This window comes from Pundamilia nyererei, unplaced genomic scaffold (genome assembly GCF_000239375.1).
Source record: "Pundamilia nyererei isolate P.nyererei 1_Seehausen unplaced genomic scaffold, PunNye1.0 scaffold00126, whole genome shotgun sequence".
Taxonomy (NCBI): Eukaryota; Metazoa; Chordata; class Actinopteri; order Cichliformes; family Cichlidae; genus Pundamilia; species Pundamilia nyererei.
In genome coordinates this window covers 1,523,197-1,544,799 of record NW_005187527.1, presented here as the reverse complement: position 1 = coordinate 1,544,799, position 21,603 = coordinate 1,523,197, and the positions used below count along the sequence as shown (strand labels likewise).

General features: G+C 44.5%; 1 protein-coding gene across 6 annotated transcripts in view; it reads left to right on the top strand.

Moving 5' to 3' along the window:
* The window catches only part of mpdz (multiple PDZ domain crumbs cell polarity complex component), a 48,276-nt gene extending 37,059 nt beyond the window's left edge, over nucleotides 1–11,217 (top strand). For 5 of the 6 annotated variants that reach the window (XM_013913336.1, XM_005743032.1, XM_013913338.1 and 2 more), the window contains 19 exons: nucleotides 437–633; nucleotides 744–835; nucleotides 2,541–2,619; nucleotides 2,979–3,047; nucleotides 3,965–4,060; nucleotides 4,144–4,218; nucleotides 4,313–4,499; nucleotides 4,588–4,733; nucleotides 5,621–5,704; nucleotides 6,632–6,825; nucleotides 7,056–7,070; nucleotides 8,404–8,551; nucleotides 8,642–8,728; nucleotides 8,901–8,985; nucleotides 9,103–9,266; nucleotides 9,896–10,000; nucleotides 10,277–10,371; nucleotides 10,466–10,589; nucleotides 10,683–11,217. In XM_013913336.1, coding sequence (XP_013768790.1) covers nucleotides 437–633; nucleotides 744–835; nucleotides 2,541–2,619; nucleotides 2,979–3,047; nucleotides 3,965–4,060; nucleotides 4,144–4,218; nucleotides 4,313–4,499; nucleotides 4,588–4,733; nucleotides 5,621–5,704; nucleotides 6,632–6,825; nucleotides 7,056–7,070; nucleotides 8,404–8,551; nucleotides 8,642–8,728; nucleotides 8,901–8,985; nucleotides 9,103–9,266; nucleotides 9,896–10,000; nucleotides 10,277–10,371; nucleotides 10,466–10,589; nucleotides 10,683–10,829 — 2,189 coding nt within the window. In that variant the 3' untranslated portion in view covers nucleotides 10,830–11,217. The remainder of the gene's footprint in view (nucleotides 1–436; nucleotides 634–743; nucleotides 836–2,540; nucleotides 2,620–2,978; nucleotides 3,048–3,964; nucleotides 4,061–4,143; nucleotides 4,219–4,312; nucleotides 4,500–4,587; nucleotides 4,734–5,620; nucleotides 5,705–6,631; nucleotides 6,826–7,055; nucleotides 7,071–8,403; nucleotides 8,552–8,641; nucleotides 8,729–8,900; nucleotides 8,986–9,102; nucleotides 9,267–9,895; nucleotides 10,001–10,276; nucleotides 10,372–10,465; nucleotides 10,590–10,682) is intronic. The other variant, XM_013913334.1, reaches the window with a different exon arrangement.
* Nucleotides 11,218–21,603: the final 10,386 nt, after the last annotated feature.

Here is a 21,603-nt window from a genome sequence, read left to right as displayed (position 1 = left end):
GAGATAGACAGAGCCCATCCTGCAGGAATAAGATTGATGAGGTTGAGCCCGGGGAGGTGAGTTGTGGAGATTAGTACAGGACTGATGGTTCAACAGTGGCAGGGAGCCCAGAACAACAGGAGCCCACTGGTCTGAACAGTGGCTATCTAACACACCAGAGACAGGAGAGGTGGCGAGACAAAGAAAAGAGACTGGAACCAGAACAAAAGAGCCAAGATTGAGACAAAAATGGGAGAGGGTGAAGCTGAAATAGAAAATTCTGCTGACAAACTTCTACCTTTTACTTTTGGTTCCTCTGCAATTTACACATTTCAAATATCTGCTCCTCTTTCGGGAAACGTTACACGGAGTGATAGGGCTCGAGACCAGTCTGGCGCTATTTTACTTGTATTGTCAGCTTACATCTGTCTGCCGCGACTTCGCCTGCCTCTTTCAGAGAACATAATGCAGCGTTATGGCAGCCTCCCAGGTGTCCTCCACATGATTGAGCTGGAGAAAGGCAAAACCGGCCTGGGCCTCAGCCTGGCAGGGAACAGGGACCGCTCACGCATGAGCGTGTTCGTGGTGGGAATAGACCCCAGTGGGGCGGCCGGCAGGGACGGACGTATGGTTGTTGGGGATGAGCTGCTGGAGGTGAGATGCGTATAAAATTAGTTTCACTGTTCATTTGCTTTTTTTTTTTTTTAAATGTCTCAAATTCTGTAAATGCTTTTCTGAGCAATAAACTTTATGTTGTGCTACAGATCAACGGACAAGTTCTGTACGGCCACAGTCATCAGAACGCGTCCTCCATCATCAAGAGCGCTCCATCCAAAGTCAGAGTCATCTTTGTCAGGTATCAACAGTTATTTTCATCACTATTAAAGCTCCTGTGAAACTATGCATGCAGTTATTGAGCCTCAGGAAAGTTATTGTAATGTTAGTGAAAAGCCAATAGATGGAGCTATTGTCATTCAACAGAAGGATGCAGCACAGGTTGAATATAATGGCCTCTGTTCTGTAATGCTTAATAACACAGTCTCTCACATGCACATACCAAACGTATACATGCATTCATAAAGTATAGTTTATCTTGAAATATTTTGTAATCAATAAATATTAATAAAAACTACATTAAACCCATCACACCAGCTGGCACTTGGCTGATGATTGTGAAGGTTTTCAGATTTAGTGGTACACTCACTAAAATATACAACATTTCTACAGCATACAGATGATATTTATTTAGATATTTATTTTATTTAGTTACCAAAAGAGATAAAGAGCAAAAGTTGAACGTTAGTGACAAATATAGATAACAGACTTCCAAAGTAAATCCATAAACTATATTTTAATTTAATATTTAGTGGTCAAAAAGTGTAAAATGTGCAAAATAGCTTGCTTAAAGCATGGCTAATACGTCACACTGTTAGCTAGTAATATGGGCATAGACAGTCTAAGCTTGCCAGCTAAAAATATGAGATATACTTAGCTTGAATTATTAATAAAAACCAAAAAAAAACAATGAAAGTTATCAAACAAATGTGAATTAAAATAGTAGTTTATATTGTTAATTTAGATATCTACATGCAGACACGATGGAAAAATGTATTTGCGAGGAAATGCGTTTTAAATAGTTAGTTAAAAATATAGTGACAGTGACTGTAAATATAGCTGGAGTACGAAGCTAGAATTAGGGCTAAAGGGAGAAATGCAAATGTAGTGCAGTTCTTATCAGAGAGTGTATCCCTCCATAGTGTAGGGGTTGATGTCTAGCAAGCAAAAGCTGCCAGGTTGCGATACAGATACCTTTGGGGCCTAGAAAGGCGTCTACTGTAACAAAATCAAGTACGTAGATCTACGTGCTGTACTGACCCCTGCTTGTGATTAAGAGAGCAGCTACAGAGTTGAGATAGTTGACATGATGTTGTTAGGCTGTGTGAATATTTACTAAATAAAATCTACTTTTTGCATGTTAATCTAGAAGTTTTCACATTTTGGGAACCATAAAATAAAGATTCTGTATGTCTCCATTTACCCCATCTCCTCCTTAACGGGTGGGCCAATGAAACGGCACAAAACGTTGCAAATGCAGCGCTTATTAACATGAAAGTATTTCGATTTTTATATGTATTATGATTACTTTATCATCCCCCTGCGATTGCGATGTTACATTCTCCGTTTGTGTTGGCGTTATGTCTCAAATTCATCGTATGACACCAAAGGGTAGAATTACAAATTTGAAAAAGCACCGCGGAAGTTGAAAGTAGTCAAATGTAAAAGGTGTTGGTGCAGGAGTTGTTGAGTCGGTCAGCTTTGGGAGTCAAACAGATGTAGTTAGCATGTAATACGGATACATTAGCTCACATATCCCTACAGACTTTGACGTATTTGACCTTTGACCTACTTTTGGCCCTCTTCCGGATCACAGTACTTAGCCTCCCACTTGACTCACATCCTTTTCCTGAAAGATAGGCTGTGATCAGCTGGCGTAAATCACAGCTCTGCTGTCACAAAGCTGAGAAGCGACGATTTACGTGAGTTATGACTGTGTGAAACAGGAACACCGAAGCGCTCGACCAGATGGCGGTGGGACCAGTGAGGGAGCACGAGGGAGACGCTGTGGAGCCCCATGCTGAGGTACAACTCTGCTTATGGGCACGCATAGAAAACACACGATGCACACATGCAGAAGCCCTGGAACAGACACGACTCCTACAGCTACTACACAGCCACGTTGGTGCTTCGTAATGAGATTTTAAACGTGTAAACAGAACCATTACTTTTACATCTGGGCGTGTAATTTGGCTTTTAGTCTGTCTCGTGCTCGGCACGCATGCATGTGAAGTTTCTTTGTGTGGTCCCGTGCCTGTGTGTGACTCCCAGTAAAACAAACCACAAGCAGTAATGTAGACGCATCCGGCACTGTACTCCCACCAGCTAAAATTTAGCTGATTTATTTACTTCATGGTGTACTCACTACTCCTGCTCCTTCACAGCCAGAAGAAGCTGCTGCTAATGGCGACGCCGATACTTCGAACTACGTTCATCACATCGTAAATCTGAAGGTGAGAGGCGCAGGATGACCCGCGGACATCGCAAAACACACAGCGTTACAGGCAGTAACGGGGAGAAAGTCTCAGGAACAGTGCGGTAATGAGGGAGGTGTATACTCTTACGCACACACACTAAATAAGCCAGCGGGGCACGTCAGAGACAGACAGATCGGGAGCACACCGGAGCACTCAAGTTTGACAGGATGCCAAAACGCTGAGAAAAGACAGAAAGTTTTGAGGGAAAAGAAGGTGAAGTAAACAAAACAGACGTTCCAATGGGAGTTAAAGGCTCGGTTCACTGAAATATTAAATAAGGAATGGATCCCGACTCCTTGTGGGGTCCACGTCCTAGCTCGCAGAAAGCAGACAGTTTTCCAAAGGTCATTGTCTGATCCTCTGAGCAGCAGCGATAAAATTGCATCCAATTGCACAACACGAGCGGAAGCAGAGATCTTAACATTAGACATCTCACCACCTCAACAAATAAAGGAAACTTTCTACAAGATCAGTTACAACACGGGTCAAGTGGGAACATGCTTTTCAGGCAGATTCAGGTGAAGTTGGCCTTTGAAGAGCGCTAAAACAAACTGCAAAAGAGACAGGAGAGAGGAAAAACTATGCAATCCCTACAATTGTTGAATCATTCATGCGGTAGAGGTGGCAACAGTGTAGCACATAGGCAGCTCATTAATATGAAGACAAATGCCCTGAAAGGCGTCTCTGGGAGCAAAAGATCAGAAGTGTGAAGGATGTGAGCTGAAGCTGGGGCTGATTCATCTCTGGAGGCGACTTGATTTCCTGAACTGGTACAGTACGGCTCCATTACCCAGCACGTGTTAAAGAAAAGGGTTTGTCAGCGTGGGTATTGCGTGTGCGGTGGTGCAATTTCAAACGTTTTTTTATCACTAATGAGCGTTTCTCTTCATCAGGAGGACGGAGGACTCGGCATCACTTTTGTTGAGGGCGACACAGAGGCCGGGGTTGAGATTGAGAGTATATCTGAAGTGCAGGGACACACCGGCAAAGTATGTCATGCCTAATGAGACCTTCTGTACCGTGGATGTTTAGCTGCCTTTGCTAATCAAAGCTGTTTATGCGCTGTGAGCAGGAGGGGTGCATGAAACCTGGGGACACACTCTTAGCTGTGAACGGCGAGTCTGTGCTCGGATACACTGTTGAAAAGGTAAGGGCGTTACTCTGGAAATAACCTTTCATGTCTGTGCTGTTTATTAGTAGCCACAAGGTGAAAGGTGTGATTGGTATTCTTGTTTTTTTAGGTCTCGTCACTGCTGAGAAAAGCCACAGGTCCAGTGAAGCTAACCTTTGCTACAAAGGAGATCCCCTCTTCTTTCTCCTGTGTCCAGTCGATCTGCCAGGACGCAAGCTTTTCAGATGGAGTCCTCGCTAGCGTACCCAGCGTGCCTAGCATCTTCCCAAGTCAGCCAGAGGCAGAAGCAGCCACCAGTGAGTTCGTTTTACTTGGTTTTCATTTTCTAGAACTGTATTGTCAGTTTTGTCAGGTGAAAAGAACAGACATGCTTCTCCGTTTTAGGTCTTAGTCGCTCATCCACCCCTTCCGCTCTGGCCTCTGACCCGACGACCTGCCCCATCATCCCCGGCTGTGAAACAACCATCGACATCTCCAAGGGCCGCACAGGCCTGGGCCTCAGCATCGTGGGAGGCTGTGACACTCTGCTGGTAGGAAACCAGACAAATAGCAGTAGCAGTCAGCTAATGAGGGGAAAAACGTGAGCTGGTCTCCCTGATGTGCTTAGATTTAGTCAATAATAATAATAAAACGTGGCTCTTTTCCACAGTTTGTTTTCGTCTTGTCTTCCTGGGTCTGTCGGGTGTTTCTTCCTGTGGAAAGGGAGTTTTTCCTTCCCACTGTCGCCCAGTGCCTGCTCGCAGGAGGGTCCTCATATTGTTGAGGTTTTCTCTGTATTATTGTATCCACTACAAAGCGCCTTCAGGCAACTTCTGTTGTGATTTGACACTTTATATAAATAAACTTTTATTGATTTGAATAATAACAAACAGTAAATCTGCAGGTTTAGCTGTGCGTTCCCAGCCACAATGCCACCCACTTAGATTCTTTGCTGGTAGCATAACTCATAAGCCAGGGAGGCTCAGGAATGTAGGAAACGATGCTGTCACGGCCTTCGTCTCCTCCTCCTCTTCTTCTCGTTGCCCCTGCCATCCTCCCCTCGTCCCGTCTATTCTGTCTGCTCAGTCAGGCTTGGGGGAGCAGCTCTTTGTCTGGCCTCAGCCGTGGCGGACAACGTCCTGCCCCTGGAATGCAACCTCAGGAGCACAGGAACACACACATTCACAGAAGCAGTAATCCAAATTTATGTCTGTTTGCCAACAAACACACACAAAAAAATTTGCTGTGTACACATACTTTAAAAAGTCAACAAATACTCTTTCCCCTCCCGGCCCAATCTGTTTTGTATCCATTTAATATCCTCCAAATAAATGCTAAATGTCTTCCTTCCATCTTTTTTTTTTTTTGTTTTGTTTTGTGCGTTTTTATTTTGTCCTAATTAACTCACTTTTTCCACTCTCTCTCTCTTTATCTCCAGGGGGCCATCATTATCCACGAAGTTTATGAAGAAGGGGCGGCCTCCAAAGATGGGAGGTTATGGGCAGGAGACCAAATCTTAGAGGTGAGCTGCAGCATAATGAGCGTAACTATATTTCGATGAGACATGCCCGAAGAGTCTCAGCATGAACGCTTGGATTTTTAAAGTCTGACAATACGATATATGTTGAGCAACAGCATAGATATATATTAACAGCAATAAGAACCTCTAAAAGCACCGCTTTTTGCTTTTAGCAAGATAATATACCGCAGACCGAGGCGATTATGAGTGAAAAGTGAAAGAAAACCTGTACAAATCCCGTGTGCATTATGCGCCTTGACAAGTTAAGCACCCGAGCTCTTACTTGGGTTTGCCCTCCGTCTGACCCCGTGCTTTGTCACGGAGAGAGGGCAGGGGTGGAGCCCGGGAGTTGAGTTATTGTAGCTCAATCCCTAGATCTGAATTGAAACACACGCCCTTATGACTTAATAGCTCTCCACTATTCACTCCTGTCCCCGAGCCAGGCTGCTGTGTTTAGAAAATAAGGTCAGCGAGGGAAAGTGAAAAGAGCAGTTTCCCACTCTGCAGTCATGCCATTAGATACTATGGGGAAAAAATAAAATCCACTGCGTGTGCACGGTGAAAGATAATATGGTATTTTCCCTCCTTTAAATGTGGTTTGAAAAAAGAAAAGAAGAAAAGCTGGGCATCGCTCTTAGACTGACCACTGGAGCATCTCACAGGGGTTTGTGGGAAGGTTTCCCTGCTGCACTTTAAGTCAAGCATCAGCCTGTGATTTCAAAGGAATGACCCAGTTTCCTTATATCTAAAGCAGAAACGGTTTAAAGGAAACTTTGTGCAATAAATGAGGCTGTTAGAACTTTTTATATATAATCCTCCGCTGCAGTTAACTTATACCCTGGAACAGAAGATAAGGCCTCTGCTACTTTAACCAAATATGGCCGAGCGAGTAGCTGGATCAAAACCTACGCACGCATTCTCTCATCACAGGTGAACGGCATCGACCTGCGAGCGGCCAGTCACGACGAAGCCATCAACGTGCTGCGGCAGACGCCGCACAGGGTCCGGCTGGCGGTCTACAGGGACGAGGCCCAGTACAAGGAGGAAGACCTGTGGGACTCCTTCACCGTGGAGCTGCACAAGAATCCCGGCCAGGGCCTGGGACTGAGCATTGTCGGGAGGAGGTGGGAACGTTGTTAGAATCAGCTCTGCTGCTGAGAGCGTCAGGCGACGAGCCTTTACATATAACAATAGCAGAGTAGTGACTCCACTAGGTGCTTTCTGGCTCACAGTAGGTGTTAGCGTGTTGAAAAATACATAGAAGCAAACAAGGAATCGAAAACATTCTAGATTTTTGAAATGTAATTATCAGCCTACTTTATAATTATATTGTTTTGACCTTTTTTTAATGCAGATCGCGGGATCAGAGGTAACCTTTTGTATTTTATCTGTTTTTATACTCCATAGTTGGGAGAGTGAGGTCATTGCTTTTACTTCTATCATGTTTCTGTCCATGCAGCCATCAGTTAAACCAGTTTTACTTGCAAACAAAAGTCATTGTGTTTGGTGTAAGCACGCAGATTAAGTAAAATCCCTTCTTTCCCACACGACATGTCAGTTACAAAGACATGAAATCATTATGTTTTTTTCAGCAGGAAATCAAAAAGAGATCATAATTTCTTTATGTGTAGCTTGAACAGATCGTGGCTAAATGAAGGTTTTTTTTCTGCGTGACTGCATTTTCATATGAGTCAGCAGAACAGGTTTGTATTTCAGTCATTCTCCTCGGTACTAGTGGCGGTTCTCGCCTCGCTGTGTTACCAGAGACGGAGCTGAAAGCACTTGTTGCGTCAGCGTGAAAATCCCGCTATTGTTGCTAGCACTCGATCAGCAAAGGCAGATTTACAAAGTTATCACTGGGATAAGAGCAGGCAGGTTGCGGAGCGTCTATAAGCCCTCTGGATTTCTGCGTGCCTGTAAATGTTTTATGCTGACAGATTCGGTCCCGTGGTCGAAGTTTGTGAGGAGACAGGGGTCAGGGTTAAATATCCCAAGCTGGTGTCAAAGGTTAAACAGTTTGGACAGTTTTTAACACAGTTGTAACATTTCGGCCTCTGTCACAGTGGTTTTGCTACACACGTGGCAAGAAAAAGGCTAAAATGCTCAAAAGGATGGAAAAGACAGGAGCCCAGACGACCTACGAGAAAGGAAAATATGCAAGCTAGCAGTTAGTGGTGAGCAGTTGTGACAGCCAAGTATCTCTGGCACCGAGGACTGAGTGGGATCAAGTTGCCTTGCTTCACAGCTACTGCTTGTGCTAGTTCTTATCCACGTGGAGATTGGCACCTCAGATATGCAAAGTCCACGGCTCAGATGTGCTTCTGAACAAAGAAGAAAAGGCAGAGGCTTAAGATAAGTCATCTTTTCTTCCTGCACGTTATATTCTCGCTCACAGCGAGCGCAGAATTTGACTCTGTTGACCGTGAACCGAAGCCTCCAACAGCACAATACTGTCAAAGTGATCGCTGGTTAATATTCTGTTATACAAGCCACACTCAGGCAGCTCCATTGGAAAAGCCTGAAATTGCCAGATCAATACTGTACCAACAAAAACAAGTTAAAAAACAGAGCTCTGGAAAATTGTAGGATTAAGGTCAGCAATTTGAGAAAGGGGGCTTAGCGATCCTCAGCAGAGTGCTGCACGCGGTCACAGACGTGTCGTGCCTACTGCTGCGTCTCAGTCTTCCCGTCTCTCCGAGCAGGAACGACACAGGGGTGTTTGTGTCCGACATCGTGAAAGGAGGTTTGGTGGAGGCTGACGGTCGGCTGATGCAGGGCGACCAGATACTGTCGGTCAACGGTGAGGACGTCCGGTCAGCCACTCAGGAGGCCGTGGCTGCGCTGCTGAAGGTAGTCCCGCCCCACACGCGCAATCGTCAGAGTGTGCAGGACAATTAAAGACGAATAACCGTACAATAATGCCTGTGTGTTGTGTTGCAGTGCTGCGTGGGATCTATCAAAATGGAAGTGGGGCGGTTTAAGGCGGGCCCCTTCCACTCGGAAAGAAGGCTGTCTCAAAGCAGCCAGGTAATGTAGCTGATGAGATAGTGGTTAAAATAGAAGTAGCTTTTTTTTAACCCAATCATGCAAAATTACATTAGTAAAAAAATAAAGGCAGAAAATGAACGCTTTGGAGCTGAATAGAAATTCCTCTTATCTAATGCCTGACAAGAAAGCGCTCTGAATGCTTTTGTTTCAGATGAGTGAGACAGGAAGCGCCAAGGTGGTCTCTCAGCCATGTTCAGATCCTGGTGACCCTGACAGGCTTAGTACAAGCCAAGAATGTAAGTACGGCAAGACTGTAAGTGTAAACAAGCAGATCGAAATCCACTGCGAATGTCGGTCAAATTGCGGGAAAAGAAAAGGCGGGACGAGTCATCAGAGCGACGCGTTTGTTTCAGACCCGGAGCATCAGGAAGTCAGAACAGTGGAGTTCACTAAAGGCCCCGCTGATTCTCTGGGCATCAGCATAGCGGGCGGAGTGGGCAGCCCCCTGGGCGACATCCCCATCTTCATCGCCATGATGAATCCCGTCGGACTGGCTGCTCAGACCCAGAATCTCAAGGTATGAGACCTTTTCTTGGCCACCTCCCTCTCAAATCTTTGGCTCTCATCAGAAATTATGCATATCTCCAATTCTTGTGTGGGATTTAATGCGAATCTCATTTATTTACTCCCACTCGCTCAGTGTATGTATTCTCAGCGGCTCCCAGAGGCCGCGAGCCCTTAACCTTTAGCTGTGACCTTCACAGAAAAACTGACAATTGAAACTGTGTTAGACTGAGGCTGGAGGAGGACAATAGCCATTTGCTAACGTGGATAATAAATCTCCCACTCCTGTATTAAGGCCATTAAGCCCACAGAAAGACTCATTGAAATGAATAGGGTGAATCCTGAATGGTATATTCATGCCGTTTTATCATTTCAGCCTGAAAGAGAAAAGAGAGCGCGGCGTAATGAAATTACTCAGCTGAACCGTGAATTTACGTTTTTTGTGAGGCCTAATGATGAAAGCACAGAAATCAGCAGTGACAGATGCGAGTTTCAGGCGGTGGGCACCGCTTTTATGACGCTGACATGCAGCAGGCTGCTCGAAACATCCAAACTGTTCTTTGGAAAGTGTGAAAAGTTTCTGCTGCACTGCACATCTGCACTGTTTCCCCCCCAAAATGTTCTAAACTCTCACTTTTTCAGATCGGCGACCGAATCGTCAGCATATGTGGAACCTCTGCTGAAGGCATGAGCCACTCTCAGGCCGTCGCCCTGCTCAAGAACGCGACAGGAACGATACAGCTGCAGGTCTCCTATAAACTTCTTCTCTCACCTCCTGTGTTTCTACCAGATAAATCGGCAGATAAGCTGCAGCTTGTGTCGTATTCTTCCCTTTATCTCTGTTCAAAGTGTTCAGCTGAGCACAGACCAGACAAAGGGTGGCGGTCACAGGCTTTGAAGCACCATAAAGCGCCCTCATCCAGCACTACCATCATGCTATCAGTCTTTATCTGGGCAGTAAATCAACGCCAGTATTACTATAACAGAGCTGTGTTCTGTGTCTGTGTGTTAACGCACCTCCAGGTGGTTGCAGGTGGCGACACCACCGTGACGGGTCCCCCTCAGGAGCAGGTCGGTGGGGCTCTCACGCCCAGCTGCATCTTCCAGGACGACCTCGGGTATGATGTTCTTAGACGCAGGGGCGCTCAGAGGAGGAGAACTACAGGTTGTTGCTTTGGTTTTCCTTTAAATGCCTTCTACCTTTTCCCTCAGCCCTCCTCAGTATAAGACCATCACTCTTGATAGAGGACCAGACGGGCTGGGTTTCAGTATAGTCGGAGGGTACGGCAGCCCCCACGGAGACCTGCCCATATATGTGAAAACTGTTTTTGGAAAGGTGAGAGGCGTTTATCTGTGCCACTGTTTATCTTTGCAGAACCGACAGCCTCTGTTATTGATGGTGTGCACACGTGTGTGTGTGTGTGTTTAGGGCGCAGCTGCAGAGGACGGGCGCCTGAAGCGAGGAGACCAGATCATGGCCGTCAACGGGCAGACTCTGGAGGGGGTTTCCCACGAAGAGGCCGTCAGCATCCTGAAGAGGACCAAAGGAACCGTCACGCTCACCGTGCTGTCATAGACCGCCCCCACCTCCACACGCACTATACCCACTCCTTATCCTCTGCTCACAACAGCATTCACTTCACCTCCGCGCACCTTTTCTGCAAACACGCAGCAGCAGCGTGCCGCGACGAGGTGCCCGTCTGTGAAAGCACCCGCACACTGAAACACAAACAGTGTGATCATGAAGAAGCTTACGCCACTGTGATGTTTGAAGGCCTGTTACAAGCACGTGTTGTGCTGAAGGCTTTACTTAGTCGTAATGGGAATCTCAACGAGGCTGTAAATAGTATTAGAAACATTCCACCACTCTGGATTTGAAGTATTCACTGGACACTTTGGATTGTGTTTAGTGCTGTCAGCGTTAATCCCGTTAAAATTACTTTATCGCCATAACGCAGCAAATCTCCGTGAGCGAGTTAACGCGGATCCCCACGTGCTCGGGGCTGGATGGCGTCAACACATTAGCCCGGCTAGTTCGTTAACACGTTAGCGCTATCCAGCCCCACACACTGGGGGATGCGCGCTAATTCGCTAACGGTGATTTGCCGCGTTAATGGCGTTAACGTCATTTTAACGAGATTAACACTGGCAGCACTAATTGTATTCCTGTATTATTATTATTATTACTTTGTTAACAGTCTGAGGGGTGACCCCGGACTCAGTTCAGAGCACAGAATTAAAGAAGTACCCTCGAGACAATTAGGAGATTATAGCAGGATTTAGCTAACGCCTGCATTAGCTTAAAACAGCGTTATTTGTCCGTTGCGTTGCACTGCTGTCGGCACACGCCTGTTTCCGCCACAAAAAACCCCCAAAAAGCAAGTATCCATAACTCGACATTTCCAGTTATTTTCTTGAAATTTTGACTTACTAACTCGAAATTTCGAGTTATTTTCTCGAAATTTCGAGTTAGTAAGTCAAAATTTCAAGTCATGGATCCTTTTTTTTCCCCTTTAGTGGTGGAAACGGGCTTCCATACGCTGCTGAGACCGCTCTTAATCAAATGTATCGTGAAGTCACTGTAGTTTTTAGTTCTGAAGCGGCGAGAAGTCGGATATCGGAAACGTGAAGCGTGTTGACTTTTCTTTGAAGGGAAAGATGTGAAAGTGCGGCTTGAGTGTGTCTGTGTGTGAGTGTATGTGAGAGCCGTTCACTGAAATATAGTGCTGCTAAAGCTGATGTGTAAGGTGTTATGTCACAGTATTTTTTAAGTATTATTGTTCACTTCCTGCAAGTGCACAGAAAAGTAAACTGACTGCTATCTAGGTTTGTATGAATGAGTGGTTAAAGAGTCCTTTATGACCTTGTTGTTTACCCGAAACAGAGTCATCCATTCTGTAGTTTTCGACGTCATTGGACAGGTGTTGTGCAGCGTAGCGTGTTCTCTGTCTGTTCTCTGTCTTATATCCGCGTAAATGCATTTTCAAGAGCTGTCAAAAGTGACAGTATTGCATTTATTCACACTGAATTAAATAAAAGTGACCTTTGGATTCAATCAGCGTCCCAATTTTTCTTCGTCTTGCACTTTCTTGAACGCGAGATAAGAGTTCAAACGCATTCTGTCATTAAATCCAGCAGGAATAGAAGCTTATCAAGCCATAAACGTGTGTTTATTAAATTAGCTATCTCATTTGAGCGGCGTGCCAACTTTTCAAGTGCGCCAGCTGTTGTTGAAACTGCCACCGAAGGGGTTATTGTGCCGCACTCATCCCGTGCTACAGCGATACATCAGCTATATAAATTTTCTATCTGGGAGAGAAGGGGTGTGCTGTTGCTGCAGGTCATGTTTAAATGAAAGGCGAACAGATCTAAGTCAGGGGATAAAGTAAGTTTAAATGAAAAGCGGCCTACGCATGAACAAAGATTTATGTGGAACAGCATGTATGGTCTTGCTTGAATAGAGTCTCTGTTGTCACTAGGGACCTAATAAAGCCTGGATAGAAAGAGACGAAGCTCTCCATTAAAATATGGCATCCCATCTGTCCACACGCTGACAAGCACAGCTGCTCCACAGCTCATGCACAGCCACAAGTCCTCTGTCTAATGAGGTCTGGGGGCTTTTTTTGGTTTCGGCGGACTCTCAGAGAAGAACATGGCGGGACTTTTCTTGTAGAAGTTCACGCGATCAACCATCGGGTCACTCCTTCACCCAGGCCCTCCCAGGTCAAGACCCAGTGCTTCTACCTGCAGCTGCTCCAAAGCAAACCCCAAGTCAGTCACCCCCTGCTTTCGACAGCTGAGCTTCCTCCCCCCAAAGCACCTGTTTTTTTAACTGCCCCCAGTGGGATTAGTGGTTTCTCCAGCCCTCCTCCAGGTTCAAGAGACCCTGCTTGGTTTACACACGGCTTGTCTGCACAAGCCTTTTAGATGCGGGATCAGGTGTTGCCGCTGTTCACGCTTGACATGAATGTATGGCCAAATGGTGTAACGTTCCACGACAATGGCGCCGAAGCTAAATCTCTCTTTTAAAAACCAAAAACATAAAAAGACTGAAGTATCAACATATCAGGCAAATCTTCATTTGATTCTTACATGGGAAAAAAAGACTTCTCTCTTGACCTCATAAATACGAATTATAACAGTTACATTATTTGATGTACTGTTGCATACATGTCGACTCCATGACTCATGTGTTTGACCCTGCAGCTTAGATTTGTCGATGCCTTTCAAACATTTCGGCGCTCAGTGTTACTGCCAGCTCCAGCGACGACTGAACGTTAAGCAGATAGAAACATAGTTTGTGAGTGGGCTCGGTAGCAGGCATTCCTCATGGGCAGGGAAGGCATCGGCATTACTGGAGGCCCTGGGGCTTCCAATGGCATGTGGGCCCCCGGACCCCACCACCACCATGCAGTTGCATGCATAGATAGTTTTTTTCCCAATTTTTTTGAGAAAAATTAATTTGTCCAAATCTAGTATCACAAAAGGTCCCATGCTAGATGTAGTTCTGGAAACATTCATGCCTACATAGCAGTTTGAACAGATAACAGATTTTCTAACAGCTATTACGGGGCTCAGACATCTACGTGAGTTATCTAACTGTAAAGCTATCACTGAGCGCTCACTTAGTTGAAGTGTGAAAAAGCTACACACTATGATTTACCATTTTCTGGCTTTGGAAGAACCTCTGAAGCTGCACAAACCAATGGGAAAAACTCCTACAGACAGCTGTGGGCAACAAACACATTCATCAGTCTCCACATGCATATCAGTGAACTTTACCCTGACTGAGAGTTCTCGAGTGTTTATTAATGTAATTGAGCATTTTAGTTTTTCCTCACACTGCCACATAAAATAAACAAGCTAATTCGTGTTTTAATCTCAGCAAATGTTAGCCTACTTGCTAATACAGGACTGTTCATTGTGATGCGTTGCGACACTTCCATGCAGGTTAAGGGTTTACTCAGAGGGCAAACATAGATGAGCTAGTGGGAAAGCTTTAACTGATGACAGACAAAGCAGCTTTTTATTAGCCATGAAAGTAAAAAAAAAAAAAGTTATCATTTGTGTCATCTGTGAAGGAATTTGTCCATGAACCTGTGCTAAACATGCTGAGCCTCAAGTAGAATAATCTATGTTTCTGTTCAATGTAATACCGAGTGAACTCCTGGTGTAATGATGCTTTGGTAATACCGGTAGTTAACATGTATGAGAGCGTCAGTAGTGAAGCTGAGTAGATGGAAAAGAAACAGACTCTTAAATACTCCCAAATAAATAAAAAAACCCCAATGGTAAATGTGTATGTCTTCATAATCTTGTTTGTCTAATAATTTACTCATAAAAGTGGAAACATTCACATGTTATTCTTCCCCTTTTCCTATTCTGGTTTGCATGAAAGGCAAGTACACCCAGGACAGGTCACCAGTCTGTCGCTGTCACATCTACAACTTTAACCCTATAAACAAACACGCTAGGCTAAACAAGGTCCCTCATCTCTAACTACCTCATTGGCTTCATATGTAATTTCCCCTCTTTAACCTCTGTATTTGGAGAAGTCTCACTATTTTGGAGAGAACTGTGACAAAAGTCGAGCACGATGGCGCCTTTAGGAGCGCAGTGACCTGTCTTCTGTTTGCTGCTGTTTGTTTTGGCTCTATGATGCGCGTCAAGGACACCCGAGCTGCTTGTTGATAGTGCACACACATGCTCCTGTCTACTCTCCTTATCTGAAGAGGCGACTTTTAAGAAGGGTATGCGGAAGTCTATGTGACATTAGAACTACACAAAGGGAGGACCATGCCTACTTGAACAATGCGTCTCCCATTTCTTTCCACCATAAGCGTATCTGTGTGTGACTCGTTTCAACCCCATCTCCTGAACAATCATAATGCCACGGACCCTTCGGCATCATTGAAATGAGGCTTGCATCTTTAGCTTCATCAGACAACTCCTTTACATGTCTCTATGATGACGCTCTCTTGCGTGGCTTACACAAGCAAAACTAATTAAATTTCCACTGCGGCGCTGGTGTTAAATTGCTTCATGATGAGCACACTGAGTATACAGTACCCCCCCCCAGCGGTTGTCAAAGCTGAGGCAGTCGTTTGACCTTCCTGGAAGGTGACGCCATTGCCTCGAGTCTTTACTTACCTGTCAGGAAGATCAGCCCATGACACGCTCCCACAATCCCCTGCATTGTTTGAGTCAGCGTGCGTTAGTTGCTCTTTAACAGCCTTTCCTCTTGACACAGTGGTGCAACTGTAGATAACAAGAGCAGGGTGGGGGTGCTCGCTGGCGACAAGTGGAGACACATGTGACAGATGGCTTCGGGAGAGAGTTTATCTGAACTGACGTTTTGAATGGATTGATTCAGCGTAATTAGATTATTAATAAAGATTGGAATGTGAGGAAACGGCTGGTTATGCTCGAAGATCAGGATCGAACTGCATCTTTAAACTTTACTGACGTGGGCCCTAATGATTAATGGCTGAGGCTAAATATTATCTAAGACCAGTAAACAAGTCTTAACAATTCAAACCCACAGTGAGGAGCATTTATGCTGCAAGAATGAGCGGGGAAGAAGAAGAAGAAGAAGGAGGAGGAGGAAAGGGCTTTGCTTATGTGGCGTTTTCAGTCTTTGACTCGTATGTTTCACGTCTGACTTTTGTCAGGCTTGTTTACGAAAAAGAAAAAAAAGAAGAGGCTTGAATTACCCACTTTAAATTTATACGGTGACAATTATATTCCTCTGAGTAAACATCCAAACAAACAAACACATACTTTCCGTCTTCTCCATCATAACCCCAAATTATGTCAAGGTCCCACTTTGCAAGCAGGAAGCGGAGCGCTGTCATGATTTACAGTGAGGTTTTTCCCTCCTTGCGAGTATAGCTGCAGGTCATTGCACTCCCTCCTGTTCCTTGACTGTTAAAGTAAACCTGCAAGTTAGCCACATTACATCACATGCAGGATGGGCTTTCCACCTTCCCTTTGGTGTGTTTGCACAAAGTGGAGCGTCAGGGTCGTTTACACAGACAACGGCAACGCACGTCGGATGAAGGAGCACCAAGCACTGGCGTTAAATGTTTGGTATTGACCCCCCTTAACTGCTCTTATTACATGTTGGCAATACAAACAGTTCAGGACTCAGCTCTGGCTAGACAGACAAGACGGTGTTAATGAGCCATATTACACAGACTATCTCACGAGTGTGCAGTGGGTAATGTGAAGCTACTTCACCCTTGCTTGCCTCAAACACACCTCATGTGTTTCCCCTGGTATGTTTGCATTTCAGTTACAGCCTCGAATTACATCACCGCAGCTGGGGTCTGATAAGAACCGGTGTGTAATCATTGCTTTATGAGCTGTGTCTAAAGTAATGCAGTGACATAGTTGCTGGGAAATGTTTGCTGAGCTCGGGGTGGAAGAATTACCTGTGTTTGCCTATCGGAGGTGTGCATAGGGCTATCTGAGCTTGAAGCAAGGCAAGGCTTTTGAACAGCATGCTTTTTATTGTGCATGCTTGGTATTTCCTCATCAAATACTCATTTAATTTCAGAACACAGCCCTCAATTGTTATGCTTAACCAAACAGCCTACAGCCATGCTACGTGCTACTTTGCCTGTCCAGGTGAAGATGATGTAGCATTGCACAAGAAACAATTCTGCACTTGTTGTTCCTCACTAGATTTCTTTTTATGGCCTTAATTAAGCATTGGGTCTGTGGCTTTTATTTACTTTATTTATTTATGTTACCAAAACTGAAAAAGAGGTATGTGGAAGAGTGCTAAGCGTTTAGCTAAACCTAGCAAACTTAGCTAGCTAGGCTAGAGGGCAATTAGCGCTAAAGCTGGAGTACAGACTTCTTGGAAATTAACCTTGCATAAACTAAGTGTGCAATATATAACTATATGAACAGTATCGGCATTAAAAATACTCCAACACGGGCAAAACTTTAAGCGTTGGAGTTTGTCGCTTACTGCAAATCATCCTGTGTGGAAGGTCAAGTGCAAAATTAAATGGATACTTATTTTTTTTATTTTATCACAGTTTATCTTTTAAAAGGTCAAAAAAATTATTCTAATAAAGAAATATGCAAACCTACTGGCACCTACTACCTAAAGTTCAAGAAATCACTAAAGCCAATCAGCTTCACAGTTTGAGTATCTTTAATATCAGCATAAAGCAATATATAATCGGGAATCAAACATCAGTGGAGCAAAACAGTGTTGCAAAATAACACTGTGTCGCAACATGTCAAAGGTCTCGCAGACACATTGGAATGCACTCGTTCCTCATCTGTTAATGGGGCATAGTATTGACTGACACCTATCTGCACCGCTGGGCTGAGAACGAGAGCATCCTATTGATTTCAATGCATCACGGAAGAGCGAGTGTGTGATGAAAGCCCATTCATGCCTCCAGGCCTCGCTGCTGTTTGAGCCAGTTTTCCATCTTTGTTCCACAAGCCTGACAGCGCCATTAGGCTGATCGTCAAATCGCATGGCACGCTATAAATAATCCCGCTCAGGCTTCAACTTGCTCGCCTAACTTTGGATTCACGTCGATATGCCTTTACAATCGTGAAGATGACATTATTTAGAGGCATTGTTGTTAGTCCTTCAGGCTATAACAGCTATTTAAAACTGGGCTGCAATGGTTGTGAACTGGAAAGTTTGGTGGAGGGCAACACAACCCATCTGGAGCTATCAACCACAGAAATCTTTATTTTTATCTGGAAGGTTACCAAGTCATTACTTGCATCACACGTCTATTATCTCCCCTTAACCTTCAATTGTTGTTGTACTGTTGTAAAAGGTTAATAAAGTCATAAAATACAGCCTTTGTAGAGTCACAGAGCAGGTCATAGCTTCAAGGCTGATGATGTAAGTTTGCAGTGTTTGCGCTGGAGATGCTGGAAAATACTGGTGAGATATAATGTTGGAATTTTGGAGATATTTAAGTAAGAAAAAGAAAAAGTGAAGAAAGCCCCAAATGTTCTGTGAACTGTGAATTGAATGAAAAGTTTGTCGTCTTATTTCACTATCATCGTTGGAACGATGCTTTCGAAAGTATTGCGCAACATAAGGAAAGAAACAAACGTGGAAATGCAGCTCAAATTCCAAAGGTGACCTGGAACAACATCTTTCCTCTGTATTTTGTCAAAGAGCAACAATAACTTAAGCAGCTCTTTGGCCTTTGCTGCTGTGGCTGCTGCTGCACTTAAAAACCAGCTCTTCTGCTTGATTTACGAGGATGCCCCGCAGGGCGAAGAGGCGAGCACTTCCACTTGGCTCCAAATGAGACCACAGCGTGCTGAAAGAAGGCCTCTGTAGTGCTTTAAAGCATGTTTACATGTCCCTGACCAGGTGAATGAATCACTGCAGTTCATGACTTGGTTGAACTGTTTAAACATTTGTTGCCACTGTGCGTTATATCCCCTCATCCATCCATCCACCCACCTACCCACCCACCACAGATGTCAGATAGTTCTGCCGGTTTTGACTTCCGTAGCAGATTTCAAGCTTAAAATGAGTGTAACCATGTCCTCTTATCATTGTGAAAAATCCCATCAAGGGAATGCGAGGGAACAGCCAAAGGTTCACCTGCGGTTGGACTGCACTGATGGCGAGAGTCTGTCTGGCTGTCACGCTGATGATAAAGAAAGAAAGGGGGCGACGTGGGTTACAAAGTTGCGACACCTCTAAAGATAAGAGCACGTTCTTTAGTCTGGTTCTGCAAAGGCTCCTCAGGAGGGAAATATTTTTAACCGCTCTTAAAGACGTGTGAACCAGGAAACTGTGCGTGTGTGTGCCCAGAAAGGCGATGACACTAGGTGAAATATATATTTAATAGATGAACATTTGTTGTTCTTATTCGTGAAGAGGACTCCTTCAGAAAAAAAGGCATGCTGCAAAGCCCTGAATGCTAATGTTAAACGTTAAATAGCTGCCTGTTACAATAACTGCCCTACAGCTACTTACGAGGCTCTCAGAGCTTATTTATTTAGTGGCAGATCCGCTGAACACATGCCTGAGAAAATGTCAGACAGAAAGTGTCATCTGCCTGCGAGGATTTCATCTCACTGAAGCTGCAGGGAATTCAAAAGGAAGAAGGACAAAAAACCCCTTTCCATCAGACCTGCGTGAACTTGTTGCTTGCAGTCAGGTGAACAGATTTATGCTCTTCTGATACGCGGAGAGTCCTGCAGGCAAACTAAACGACAGAGGCGCTACCCGTTCATCACTGTTTATTATTATTCCAGTGAAATCTGATTCATTTTTGGCTAAGTTTCCGCCTCGCTCCGAGGATCTAGTTAATGGCTTTTCGGAATAAAGGCACACGCTGGCCCAGTCGGTGTTGTTCCTGTCGTGCTCGTCACAGAGTCAGCACATTTCTGTTTGTTGACAGGCGCACAAAACGAGCTGCCAACAGACATGGCTGCAGGGCCGTGCAAACACATAAGACCATTAAGGGGCACTTTCTCATGACTTGACAGATTTCATTGGTAGGAGGGTTGACATTCATTATTGATACGGTGTGTGTGAAGAAACAAAGTGTTCTTACAGACTTTATTTGGAGATGAGCAGCAGATTCTCGACAACACATCATTCTTGAGTTATTCTGCTTTAAGGTGGACTCCTGGGATTATATTCTGGACTCTACTAGAACAGCTTGATACAGCCCCCTCAATTCATCCATTCTCCCTAAACAAGGTGTTTTGGCTCCTCCGCCTTTAATGCCAATCCTCCTTTAAGTCAGCTTTCTTGCCTCTTATAAATAGAGGGTTTACACAGCATGTGGTGTCTGTGTTCACAGACAGTGCTGTTTCCCTCAGTTGGCCATATTAAAGATATCTGATCTTACAGACATGATACTGAGCCAAGAGTACAAAGAAGCTTTAGAGCAGTCTGAAGCTTCGGGCTCTTATGGATTACTCTGGACATCTTTAGTATGTGCAGGCAGTACTGCAACACTAAATACTGCTGCAAAAATAAAAGGAACACTTATAGAACTCGTCAGATCTTAATGGGGGGGGGGGGAAACAAATCATGCTGATATAGAAGGGGCATTGTTTTACAAACTAAAACCAAGTTAATGACGATAAAAAAATAACGATAAAAACCCTGAAAACCATAAATTTCACACCTGAACTATAACTCTCGTGGCCCAGTACCAAACGATGGGGTTGGGGACCGCTGAACTAAAGGATGTCACGGAAATGAAACCTATAGAAGGCTGAATTCAAAGACACCCTGAAAATTAAAGCAAAAATAATGATGCGGCAGGCTAGTACATTTTCTCTGAAATTTCATTGCAGCAACTCATAATGGTACTCAGTAGTTTGTATGACCCCCACGGATATGTACACGTCTGACAATGTCGGAGCATGCTTTTAATGAGATGAGGGATGGTGGTCCAGATCTGGATCTGGTCATCACTGAGCTCAACCCAGTGCACCAGCGTAGGATCTGACAATGGGTCCAAGGATTTGATTCCGATACCTAATGCCAATCACGGTTCAGTTGCCAAGCTGGTAGAGGTCTATATGTTCCTCCACGGATATGGCTCCCCAGACCATCCCTGACCAACCACCTAACTGGTCACCCTGAACAGTAACAAGTATGACTCCACGCCTTCTCCAGACCATTTCACGTCTGCCACATGTGCTCAAGATGAACCTGCTCTTATCTGCGAAAAGCACAGAGTTCTGGTATTCTATGACAAATGCTAACCAGGCTCCACAAAATGTCAGTGGCCTCCACATCTTACAGCACTCCTGTTTTGGGGGTTGCTCATTTAATTAACAGCAAAGCAGCTGAAACTAATCAGCAACTTATCTAACCACATCAGTATCACAGAAGTCTAAACAACTTGATGCCACAACGTAGAGCTAAAAAAAGCACTATTATAAGCAAAAATCCCACAGCAAACATTTACACTGCTGTAAAATGTTTCCTGAAGCTGGAATGTCAACATCTGTACAACAAAAGAGGATGCCTGTGTGAAAGGCTTGCAGCCACACATCTATCATCCCTCTGTTTTCAGAAGTGGGCTGCAGTGGAATCCATGCTATGTTGCATTGCTTGCCAAGCTGCAGAGATTCCCCATGAATTTATTCTATTGAAGAGCTTGCAAGTAGAAGAAAATTAACTATACTACCATATTACTCATGTGATACCAAACACCTCAATAATGTAGAAGGTTGGCACTTTTTTCATGTATAAGTATAAATATCTGAAGAGGTGTTCCTGAGTGGCCATTAGCAGGATATTTTACAGCTCGATAGTTTTTCAGTCGAGGAAATCTGACTTGCTTTTCCAGCGCTTTTACCCTATCAGCAATGTGCAA